This window comes from Podarcis liolepis (genome assembly GCF_965112155.1).
Source record: "Podarcis liolepis genome assembly, chromosome: 4".
Classification (NCBI taxonomy): Eukaryota; Metazoa; Chordata; class Lepidosauria; order Squamata; family Lacertidae; genus Podarcis; species Podarcis liolepis.
This window is the reverse complement of record NC_139558.1, coordinates 69,733,501-69,746,219: the sequence shown is the minus strand read 5'-3', so window position 1 is coordinate 69,746,219 and position 12,719 is coordinate 69,733,501. Positions and strand designations below refer to the sequence as shown.

Sequence of the window (12,719 nt, the reverse complement as noted above, 5' to 3'; positions counted from 1 at the left end):
TCGTTGCAATGTTATGTTGAAGTGTGCATGTACACGAAAGCTCATACCAGTAACAAACTTAGTTGATCTCTAAGGTGCTACTGGAAGGAATTTTTTTTTATTATCATTGTCAGCTGTGAGATAACACACTGATAAGCACTGCAACATAGCATGGGGCTGGATGATCCTGAGTGCCAGGTCAAATTGCTCTGATGTTGCTCTATAGAAGGCTGCCTTATATACTTCAGTGTAGGGCATTGATGGCTACATCCAGAAGAGAACTGCTGGCTGGCCAGCGCTCAGCTATCTCTGGTCCCCAGTCAGTGAGACACTTTCCCTAAGAATAGAAGTATAACCTAAAGGAATGGGACTCAGTAGCGGGAAAGCCCTGTGGAAGAAGGAAAGATCAACAAGCTCTCCTGGCACATGGTTATGAAAGACAGCGAGGTTCAGGTGAATTTTGTGATTGGAGCTTAGGGCTTAACTCAGGAGTAGCCAACGTGGAACCCCCCTCCCTATGTTGTGGGACTACAACTCCCATCACCCCTCGCCATTGACTGCGCTGGCTAATGGAAGTTGTAGTCCTTGTTGACAACCACTGGTTCAACGAGACAGTAATCACACTGTAAGCGTGGCATATATTTTTATTTAATTAATTACAGGCCTAGGGTTAATATTCACTGGGAACACAGGACATGGGAAGGATTAACCCTACATCTACCATGTTTGCAATGAAAAGACACACACACTGCAGTTAGGCGTGGGGTGGGAGGAGAGTCCTAACTGATCTCTTTCCTGCAGCTATCTGCAGTGTGAATAGGAGGGGGAAGGGTTGAGTATCATTATAATTCCCTTAAGAGGAAACAGGTAAATATCTCCACCCCACCTTTATGAACATTGCTTCCCCACGCCAGTAATAAAAATGATTAAAAATGTGACATGAGTGCAAGTGGCACAATTAGCATTAGCCTTTCATTTATCATAGTCCTACACACTTTGTGACCCGCTAATCTGAATTTCATCTACCAGCGGCTTCACGTCTTCTGTTTTGGCTGCCTGCCTAAGGCTGCACAACTACCTGTGCATTTTTCTTATATATAAAAGCAAGAGCACACACAGAGAGGGGGAGAGAGACTATAATTGCTATTGGCACTCAGCTATTGGAGAGAGTGCATCTGATCTTTTGTAGTTAAGCAAGGAAAAGTATCCAAACTATTTGGAAGGCAAAGTCAAAGGCGGGGAAGGGGGGGGGGGGAGAAGCAGATTTGGTACATTATTTAAAACATTCAGAATTCACATAAATATTAATGATTAAAACTAGATTTTTAAATGGGCATCAGAGCAACGGCATTCAGATTCCAAAATGCAGGTTATCAAAAGCATTTGCATATGCACACAGATCTGATTTTGCAAAAAGAATGCACAAACGTGTTTGCCTGTTCTTCTAGCCTCTCTGCTAGGTGAACAGCAATTGCTTGTCAGATTTTATTAGCGAGAAATACCTTGCAGTTTCCCATCTCCTTTCTATTCGCCCCTTGTTCCCATGCTGCCATGCCTTGTTTCTTCTGTTTGGAGAGGCTCATTAGCAGTACTCAAGCCAGGCCTGGCCCCAAGACGTTTTGGTTCTCTTGCCATTATATTAAAATAGTGTCCCTCCAGTGGGATCCTAAAATGGCTGCATTCCTCTCCATTAGATCTTGAACTTCCTGCATCTCCTGGTCTGTTCTGAATTTAATACTTAACATTCTGAACTACCCAGGACTAGCTGTTGACCATTTTAAAGCATAAACTGTCCATTCTGTCCTTCACCACTGTTTTGGCTACCCTATGACAAGCCTTTCAACCGATTCCTATGCATGTTGAGTCAATTGGTGTGTGTTTTTGTGAACCTAAAACCTAAATGGATGTTGATATAAATTTTGCAAGGATCGCTGCATGCGTTTTTCCTTTTTGCATGGACTCTACCATATAATCAAAGTCATAGTAGATGCACATTTTGTATCCTCTTGGTGTGTTCTTCCTTTTTTTTAAATGCACCTTTGGGCAAGGTAATGAAGGAATGAGTCTGCTTATCTGAGAAAGAATGGGCTGAAAAGAGGTTGGGATGAAACATGAAGCCAGGGGTGTAATTAGAAAAGGAAGGGGGTGGAACCCACAGATCATCTTGTCACTCAAATCCCACAAAAACCTGGAACCGACCCTAGTATCTAATTCTCACATTTTGAGAGGAGGGACATTGCTCCATTCCACGCTATTCTCTGTAAAATGCAGAATGTATTAGAAATACAAGAAGAAGAAAAGCACACAGAAGGAACCATGCCATGGCCACCCCTTATCTGGCCCTGGTGTGATACTTCCATGGACCCCCAAGCCTTCTGACTTTGTAGCATTATTACATTACTGGCAGAAGCTGGCATGGAATCAGAGCGCCTATCAAATAAATGGCTCCCCTTATCTATTATGAGTCGAGCAAACTTTTGTGTATCTTGGTGCAGGGAAAGGGCTGAACTGGTGTAAGGATGAGTCAAAAGCTTAGTCACGCAGCCACTCTGATACATTAAGGGTAGTTGTTCACATAATGTGCTTTTGAGGCTGGAATTGTAAGTGCCCAAAGGCTCCTAATGCTTGAAACTCACACATTAGCAGCTCAATTACTGTTCAGGTAGCCCCTGAAAGACCTTTTAAAGAGTCAAAAGAGCCGCTATATATTTATTAAAAACTTTTGCCCTATATGACAAATCAGGTGTGCAGGGACCATTTAGACTGGACAGGGATGATTTTGTTGCACTAAGCTGTTTGCTTAGAGGAGCTCACCACAATGACCCTCTTGTTTTCAAAACTGTCACCACGCACCCCATTAAGGAGGGTCTGTCATGAAGTGGAGGCTCCATGATGTGAATTATTCAGTGCACAGAGCAGCACATATAGGGCTGGATTTTATGGAGACACCATGGGGCTACTTAGTTGTATGCTTTGGTACCCTCCTGCTTAGACTACTGCAAGGCATTGCACATGGGGCCCACTACTTACTTAATCCTATGTCTTTCCAATACTGAACAAGACAGTTTTCCATTGCCTTCAACAAGCGGTTATATTCCCTAGTGTTTGCAAAGGCCTGCTTGTTGTGCGTTGGCTCCATGATTTCGCATGGCACATCCACGATCCCTACAGCTCCAGAACCAAAACTGCAATAGCAAAAACATACTTTAGATTACACAGTGGGCAGGGCCTGATTTTAGATGTAGCTTCACCACAAACTGAGCTTTTTAAAAAAATTAATATACAGTGGCTGAAGTTCAATTTGGTAAAAGTTTAATATATTTAGGATTTAGAATAATTAATTTGGATTTATAGTGCGTCCAAACTGCCATGTGGTGTAGTGGTTAGAAATCTGGACTAGGACCTGGGAGACTAAGGTTCAAATCCCTGCTCAGCTATGAAGCTCAGAGGGTGACCTTGGGCCAGTCACTGCCTCTCAGCCTAACCTGGGTCACAGGGTTGTTGCAAGGATTAAATGGGGAGGGGGCGGGGAGGAAACCATCTACACTGCCAAGAACACCATGGAACAAATGCAGGATATAATGCAATAAATAAACAAATTACAAAGGCGCAGGGCAGGTAAAACTGTTTGCCAGTCTCAGTTAGCCATACAACCACCATGCAAGGTAGTTTGCATATTCCTGTCTGAAATTTAGTATCTTCTTCAGGGGCCCTGCTCCAGGGATCCCTGCCAAGTGAAATGGGAGGGTGGCTCCAGAGGAGAGGTTCTTCTTCATGGTGGCACCTCAGCTGTGCAGTATCCTGCCCAGAGATGCTTGCCTGACACCTTGGAAGGGGTGCCTTCCTTTCCCCCATCTTGTGTTTGGACTATATGGATGATTTCTCAGGAGAGAAGGTGCAAAGGGCAAGATAAAAAAGAGAATACACCTTTGACTGTGATGGCGGTACCACTGCAGAATTAAGAGACAGGATGCAGCCACAAATCTGGAAACGACCCTGCTCCAGAAACAGTACTGAGAGATCAGCAGGGTATTTACACCTGTGGTCCTGTCTTTGTGCAGAGCAGACTGCATGAGTCAGTTGCACACTCGTTGGTTGTGCTATGCTTCAGGTGTCAGACGCAGCATGCCCCTGAATGCCGCTTGCTAGAAGTCACAGACTGGGAGACCACTGTGGTGCTCAGGTCCTGCTTTCGGGTTTCCCATAGCTGGTCAACGTGAGAACAGGATGTTTTTACTAGACAGGCCATTTCGTCCAATCCAGAAGGCTCATATTATGTTTTCAACTGGTTGCTCACCCAATGTGTGACAACCCTTTCACGTCACAGTCTTAAAGTTGCTATAAATCACTGACAACCAACAAGGAGGATTTCCTCCCAATGCTAACAGCAACATCAAAAGATGGGTGTAACTCAGGACCACTTTCCCTCCAAGGACTCAAAGCAAAGAATATGGTTTTCTCTCCACCTTGATTTCATCCTTGCAGCAGCCCTGTGCAGGAGGCTGGTCTGGGAGAGAGTAACTATCCCAAAGTCACCCATTAACCTTTGAAATAATACTCAAAATGACGCAGAGAATATTTCTATCTTTAAGGATAACTTTGGAGTAAGCCCACTGGCATGTAGCATAAATGCATTTTCAAGTAACCCTGAACGGTGGCCCTAAAACACTGAAAAGGGGAGAAAACTTACTAAGATCCTCTATTCTTCTGTGGTCCTACTTTCTCAAACATCTTGATCAAGCGTTTATTGCTGTAGATAAGCATGCCATATTGACTTCTGTTCAGAATGTTGACTCCAAATGTTAAGAAGAGCTTTTTGGGTTGTTTCAGATTTCTAAACAGAAAACAAACAAGACTTTATAAAAGATTTTCCCATCGCACTTAACTTCATTTTAAAGGCTATCGACTTCCACAAGTAAATTGCATACATAACTATGGATTTAAGCCAATTTGATATGATAAATTAGGAAAGAATCTGATTTTGCTCTGTGGCAAAAAGGTTTAACCCATGCACCATTATTAAACAGATATTCATTCTATGTTTTAGAAGTATGGCTCATGAGCAATTTTCAACATTTCTGCTGAGCCTTCAGTAAGCACCACTGAACTCATGGTTAATTATTCTGAAGTAGGCATGGATAGGTTTCACTGTATGACTCCACAATGATTTTGAAAATTGCCTCAAATGCAGAAGTTTTAACTGCATTAGGTTGGTGTTCCAATTAGAACTACAAACCACACTACTGAGATGATGGCCCCATCTGCACTATACGTTTAAAGCAGTATCATACCACTTTAAACTGCCATGGCTTCCCGCAACGAATCCTGAGACCTGTAGTTCGTTAAGGGTGCTGAGAACTGTTCCCCTCACAGAGCTACGATTCTCGGAGTCATTTAACATCAATCCCTCTTCCCATAGAGCTCTGGGAAGGGAACAGAGGCTTCCTAACAACTCTCAGCAATTGTAACAAACTACACTTCTCAGCAGTCTTTGGGGAAAGCCATGGCTGCTTCAAATGGTGTGATACTTCTCGAAATATACAAGGGTCCTTTGTTTTTCCCTTTTCTTTACAACAGCAGTGAGGATGCTCCAGCTTGTGGGCCTAGTTAGGCCTGGGAAGCCTCTCCATCTGGCATGTAGAGCAGTTTTGTCCAAGCCACACCCACCCGACATACATCTGACATCATACATGACACCAGGTCTGGTGCAAGCAAAGATGCAACTCCCTGATCGCCAGCGCCTCAAAGCCACGTCCCTTTGCCTGTGTGGTTTGATTTCAAACCACGTGGGCAAAGGAAAACCCTTCACCTGACACCATGGTTTGCTGAAAAACGTTTCCCCAAGTGATCCAGCACTGACTGTTAGTCCCATTCTTCATAGGAGCCATATTGAGCAGTGGCTTTCAGTGTTAGAAAGAGGCTTCCCGTTTTTCTTTACAAGGTAAAGTTTAATCAACGGGGGTAAACTCTCAGAAATGTTTCAATGCCTACAGAACTGTGAAAACATAATGTCAGGAATATATAGCATCCACAGGTGCCCATGCTTCAATTACGATTGGTCATTTTAGGCAGGCAGGGCTTTTTCTTTCTCTTTTGCACTCGCTCCCCTTTCCTCTCTCGCATGACCATTTCACCAAAAGTAAACCACAGTCTCATTTAACTTGCCTCTGCTTGTCTTTCAATGTTTCCCTCATTTTCTTTTCATTCTCCACTGCGTCCGTTAATGCGAGCTGAGCACCCCCATCACCAGAAAGGAAAGAGCAGTAGAATAAGTTACTCTGAGCACATATTGCATTCCAGGAGCCTCCCAGAGATTATTTATCTGTTTTATTTACATCCCACCCTTTTTGTATAGGAGCTCAAGGGGGTGTACATGGTTGCTTAATCCTGGTCTTCCAGATCATAGTCTGTCTCTCTAACCACGACTCCACGCTTTATCCTACAAATAAGCATTCTTTTCTGTGTTACACTTGTTTATTGGAAACTCCAGGATTACGACTCCATCACGTTCCTTCGGGGTTCGACAACCTTATTTTCTGTCAAGCGCCACAACATTCTCTCAGGTTCTTGCAAGGCGGGTGCATACCTCTGGTGGGTCATAAGGTTAGTAGAAATCAATAGCCTTCTCCTTCATGAATTTTGTCTAATTCTCTTTTAAAGCCACCTACCACTGCTTCCTGCGGGAGCGAGTTCTGTAGTTAAATTATGGAGACTTTGTGGAAACTGATATCTGAATAGGGCTTAAAAGTAAGTAGTTAAATTGCCTTGTCTTGGACTGTGTCACATTTATTTATGTACAGCACCTAGCACACTTTTCACACCCTGCAAATATTTAGGTGGTGCATTCAAAGCATTAATCATGGTGATAGTTGTGGAAGGGTTGTAAATCAGTATAATGGGGATTAGTATAATAGTGAACGTTCCTATGAATATAAATGATAATTTGCGCAGGTGCAATTAGTCTACATAATTATCACACTGAAAGTCTTCTGAAGTGGAAAGTGCCTTCTAAACACTCTTTAGGAAATAATTGAATCTGAAGCCAATGCAGCTTAATAACGACTTTAAGAGTCCTCAGCAATAGTAAATAGGCAATTAACAGGACTGGAAAATCTTCCCCACTGTTTAAAGGTCATGCTAGGCAAAACTTTCAAAAGCCTAGCATTAACGCCGTGCATGGCCTATATTTCTGAGCAATTATCTTTTAAGTCTATCCAAGTAACACAGCCAAATGTGGAAAAAGTTGACACTCTACACTGGCAATTGTGGGCCAATAAAAGCGGCTTGCGAAATAAAGCACAGACTTTGGACACAATTCACTGGGAAATCACCCTACTCAAGGCCAGTGAAATGCAGTGGATTGGTATTAGAGATTCTGCTTAATTTTAAAAAACCTGGAAGTGGTTTACATGAAATAAATTATGCAGTAAAATGCATCAATAAAAGTCAGAGTTAAGAATAAATTAACCTTAAAAATTAATGTGGGAAAATGATTGCTTGTACATGAGAGCATGAGCAAAGTTCTTATTGTTACAGGGTGATCTCATAGCTAGAAGCATCCTTGGAGCATGAATAGCGCGTGAACAGCTCGTGCTGTCCCATATGATTGGCTAACGTAGTATGGTCTGATCGCTCGCATGGTTTGGTACCAAGGTCTTTATCTGCTGGCTAGAACAAATTGCTTGACTTGTATTTTTTGTATCCTTACTTGGCTTGTATCTTTCTGATTTTCACACAATAAAAGCTGTGCTGCATTAGCCCTAGGAGCTGCCATGTTTCCCTAGGAGCAGCCATAATTCGGAACCTATCTTGGTGTGAGACTGATTTTTCTCTGGATGCCGAGCTGCAACTCGACAATTGGTGCCCCGTGTGACTGCCTTCGAACTTCACGTTGTTTTTCAGCACTCACCAACACGTCGTTCATCCACGTAGTGGATCCCTGGTGAGTGCTCCCGTGTGACTGCCTGTTTTTCATTATTCAGCACTCACCAACACGTCGTTCATCCACGTAGTGGATCCCTGGTGAGTGCTCCCGTGTGTACAACGTTCAGCTCTCACCTCGCCCCGCAAGGGCTGCAGACGCGTCGTTCATCCACGTAGTGGATCCCCGGTGAGAGCTCCCGTGTGAATGTGATTCTGGACTACGTTACGGACTTATCAGCACTTATCTCCGCCCGGACAGGGCAAAAAGGCGTCTCTCTCTCATCCTCCTACGGATCCCTCGGTAAGTGCTCCCTGCTCTTTTTGCAACTCTTGCAATCATGGGAAAATCTCTCTCTGCACCACAGAAAAAATTTTTTAAAGACCTTAAATTCCTTTTGGCCAGTAACAACCTTGCTGTTCGGAAAGCTGACCTTAAGTCCCTTATAAAAGCCCTGGACACTCACTGTCCGTGGTTCCCCCAGGACGGAAACTGGGAGTTAGACGATTGGAAAAAAATTGGACACTTCTTTCAAAATCATCCGCAGATTGATGTAAAGGTTTTGCATGCCTGGAGTAACGTCTACAAAGCTATGTCGTGCTTAACTCCTTCAAACATTCTTCTGGCTGCTGGAACAGCTTCTTCAAACGCCCCCCCGGTTCCCGCTTTGCCTGCCTCAAACCTTCCTCCTAAACCGCCGGACATTCTCTCTCCGGCTCATCCTGTCACTCCCCTGCATTCTTCAAATTCTGCAGCACCCCCCGTTCCTCCACCTCCTCCGCCCAAGGCATCTTCTACCACTCCTCTCCAAGAATCTCTCCGTGCCGCTGCACCATTGTTGGGTTTTGACTGTACACCTCCTAATCTCTTCCCTGTGATTGCTCCTGCCGCGCCAGGGGGAGGCCCAGCCCGGCACGAACAGTTTGATTTGAGATTCATAAAGGAACTGCATTCTTCTGTCAAGGACGATGGCCCTGCACCCCCAGCCCCCGTCATGCTGACCCAAACCGATGTTCTCGATGGGCTGACGGGAGGAAGCAATTTTCTTCCTATTGCCCAACAGTTGGCCCTTGATCCTATGTATTGGGCAGCCACTACAGCCTCAGCCCAAGAGGCTCTGGCCTCTGTCCCTGATGATAAAAATGAGCACGATGGCCAACTGGGCAGCATCAGACAGGGCCCTGCAAAGTCCTATGGACAATTTGTTGATCGCTTGTATAATACCTTCAAGCGGCAAGTTCAGGACCTGGCAGCACAAGAAGCGATTGTTTGCCAGCTCCCGTTTGATCATACACATGAGGACTCTAAGCAAGCGCTGCGCCTTCTAATGGCAACATCAAATATAGCCATTGCTGATATGCTTAAAGCCTGCCAGTCAGTGGGCACTGCTAGCCACGGCCTGCTAGCCACGGCCCTGTCCTCCGCCGTGTCCCAAAATCCTGCAAAGGCTACAACCTGTTGGATTGACAGTGGCTAAAGAAAAATCCAGCGGACTTTACCTATTACGTGCCTGGGACACAAGCTGACAGCATCTGCAGCCATTCCAGTCACGCCTCAACTACAGTTTCCTGATTTTAAACTGGTGGATTTACAACAAATTCTTGGACAGCTGAATTGGATAAAGAGTTATTTGGACCTGCCCACCTCCACTTTGTCTCCACTATTTTCTGCCCTTAAGGGACACAAGAATCCAGCGGACAAGATCACAATCACCTCTGTAATGGATAAAGTCACCTTCCACAGCTGTTCCAGTGTTTCCTGGCACACTGAAAGGCCATCTTCATCCCTACTGCATTGGCCCCCCTTTTCCCTGGGAAGCCACTTCAACCACCAAACATCACTACAGTTTTGCTGCCTCCTAATAGCGACCATCCCATCTGTGTCACCACGTTTCGTTGAGCTTGGACTTTTGACTTAGCAGTACAAGGAGCAATACATCAGACTTATTTACAGCAAATGGGCTCCTGTATCTGCAGAAATGGCTGTGTGGCTTCTCCTGGATTGTGGTTTTTACATGCCAATAATCAAGCCACGAAATATCACACAGGTTGCTCAGAAGTGGCCATTGGACTAATTTACCATTCTCATCCTTATTGACATCACTTGGATTTTACCCCCCATATTTTTTTTTCTCCTCCCTCAGGAGTCCTGCCCTATGATGTGTTCCCCTGAGCATGTACAGAGGGCTGTCTTGGAACTATTGTGGACTCTTGGCAAGGGAGGGGGTGAAGGGATTTTAGTGTGTTCCAGTTGTTTCATTTTTGTGCTTTGGCATGGTTCCCGGACAGAAAGCAACTTGCAATATGGTTCTTTAGCACGGCCCGCGACTACAATGGGCTCTGTTCTCGACCTTGTTGCAATCTTTTTAGTTACAGCAAGTGGAATATGCTTGAAGCGAAATATGCTTGGCTAGTGCCTTTTTAGCTGCTGAGAAAAATGATTTTAAAAAGTTTTGAGAAGTTTTGAGCTTTTTTTGGTGATGGTATTCTAGTATTCCAGTAAATGCTTCATTTAAGATTAGCAATAATATGAAGGACAATCGTATAAGTTTATCACCTGTGTTTTGTTGCTTGCAGTAATCCCCTTTGCCTTTTCTGGAACCTACACTCTAGGAATACTGATACCCCTGATATATAAAATAGATAAGCTCCCAGAGGTTCGTTTGCGTAACAGAAGGGAAGTACAATCACCTATTTCTCAATATACAGGGACAGCCATTTCTAGGTCCCTTCTGCCTTCTTTAGGTGCAGCCATGAATTACCGTGATTTGCATAAATTGGCAAACTGGACAGAAAATTTGTTTAATTCCACCATTTTGGCTTTAAAAATGATTAACAAAGAAATATCAGAAATAAGAAATGTAGTTCTTCAACATCATTATGCTTTAGATGTGATCCTTGCTTCTAAAGGTGGAATTTGTGCCTTAATTCATTCTCATTGCTGCATGTATATAACTGATCAATCGACCAATATCTCTGCTACTATTGATTATATGGAACAGATGATAGCTCATAATCCTTTGAATCCACCTGAAGGTTTTGATCCATGGGAGTGGTTGTCTTCTTGGTTACCTAATGGATTATGGTTAAGAAAAGTATTATTGATTGTAATTGCATGTGTTGCTGGATTCGTCGTGGTGTGTTGTTGCATTCAATGCATACCCTCTTTGATTTCCCAATGCACTGCATGGTGGTACCGACCACGGCCCACCACAGGGGTTACAAGAGGAATTTATGTTGCAAAGTGTAGACGCTTAGGCAATGAAGTGTACTAATGGTCCCTCTTTTCCTCTAACAATATAAATAAGAAAAGAGGACATGTGGGAAAATGATTGCTTGTACATGAGAGCATGAGCAAAGTTCTTATTGTTACAGGGTGATCTCATAGCTAGAAGCATCCTTGGAGCATGAATAGCGCGTGAACAGCTCGTGCTGTCCCATATGATTGGCTAACGTAGTATGGTCTGATCGCTCGCATGGTTTGGTACCAAGGTCTTTATCTGCTGGCTAGAACAAATTGCTTGACTTGTATTTTTTGTATCCTTACTTGGCTTGTATCTTTCTGATTTTCACACAATAAAAGCTGTGCTGCATTAGCCCTAGGAGCTGCCATGTTTCCCTAGGAGCAGCCATAATTCGGAACCTATCTTGGTGTGAGACTGATTTTTCTCTGGATGCCGAGCTGCAACTCGACAAATTAATTATTTAACATTTGTAAGGTTGTTCACAAAATATAAATAAAACCAGCAGTTAAAAATATTCATTATAACACATATGTACATATTAAAATGTGCATTAACTCTACATATCTGGTTAGGTTTGCCTAAACAAAAATGTGGTGTTTTTTTTAGCAGGAACCAAAAACAGAACAGTGATGTCCGCAGGCTGGAAGTTCCAGAATGCAGACGATGTGACACTAAGAGATTGATTCCTTATAAGTGCAAACATTGGGTGGTGTGTGTAGGAATGCCCATTCTGCAGATTGAAGTGGCACACATAGGGTAAGGTGGATCTTCAAGTAACATCATGGACTGTGTCTCAGAGTCCTCTTCTTCAGGTCCAGAAAGGAACAAGGTTTTGCAACATCAGCCCCTATGACAGGTAGGAAGCTTCAACACTCTGGATTGGCTAGGTTCTTACTACGAGGAGCCTAGCCTTTGCAGTTTCTTTCATTTCTTGCTCCAACCCCTAATTCTCAGGAACCCTGAGGCAGAAGATATATTGTCCCAGCCTGGATTTGGCCATAGTTACCTCAGTCTGCCCCTAAAAGGTGTTTGTGTTCACATTCTTGCACAGCTTTCATTCAATTCCCCTGGAGATTTCCCAGGTAAGACTGTGCGCTTTGGGTGGGCGGGGGAGGAAATAACAGCACACCCTAAATATCTCAAACATTTTTATCCTTGTTACTATACCTCAAGTTTTTCCTGGAAGAGGGAGTTCTGTGACTGCTGTAGCGTGCCCTTGGCTTCTTTCACAGCATCTTCAGCTATAAGTATAAGCAAAGGCACCTGTCAAACCACGCAGGAGAGAAACTAACCCGATCTGCCATACACAGGAAGAACGCAACACACCATTAAGCAAAACTCTGTTTGGCACCTTGGCATTAAACAAGCTCAGGTGAGCACACACTTGCCTTCCCCTCTAACCTAAGCACATTTGGGGAAGAGCACTTTATTTCCCTTCTGACCTGCCTGTTTACAATCCCCTCCCCTCACCCCCCCCCCAGCCATCTGTACATAAAACTCTTTAACTCTAGATAATGCTTCATGCATCTGAATAAATGGACAAAAAGCATATATGCCATAATAAATTTGTTAACT

The 12,719-nt window shown here is 43.8% G+C and overlaps 1 protein-coding gene across 3 annotated transcripts in view; it reads right to left on the bottom strand.

Annotated features, from left to right (window-relative positions):
• The window catches only part of MORC1 (MORC family CW-type zinc finger 1), a 57,052-nt gene that overhangs the window by 21,733 nt on the left and 22,600 nt on the right, over window positions 1-12,719 (bottom strand). For all 3 annotated transcript variants that reach the window (XM_083498583.1, XM_083498585.1, XM_083498584.1), the window contains 4 exons: window positions 12,312-12,385; window positions 6,145-6,209; window positions 4,670-4,813; window positions 3,010-3,164 (listed from right to left, as the gene is read on the bottom strand). In XM_083498583.1, the coding sequence (XP_083354709.1) occupies window positions 3,010-3,164; window positions 4,670-4,813; window positions 6,145-6,209; window positions 12,312-12,385 (438 nt within the window). The remainder of the gene's footprint in view (window positions 1-3,009; window positions 3,165-4,669; window positions 4,814-6,144; window positions 6,210-12,311; window positions 12,386-12,719) is intronic.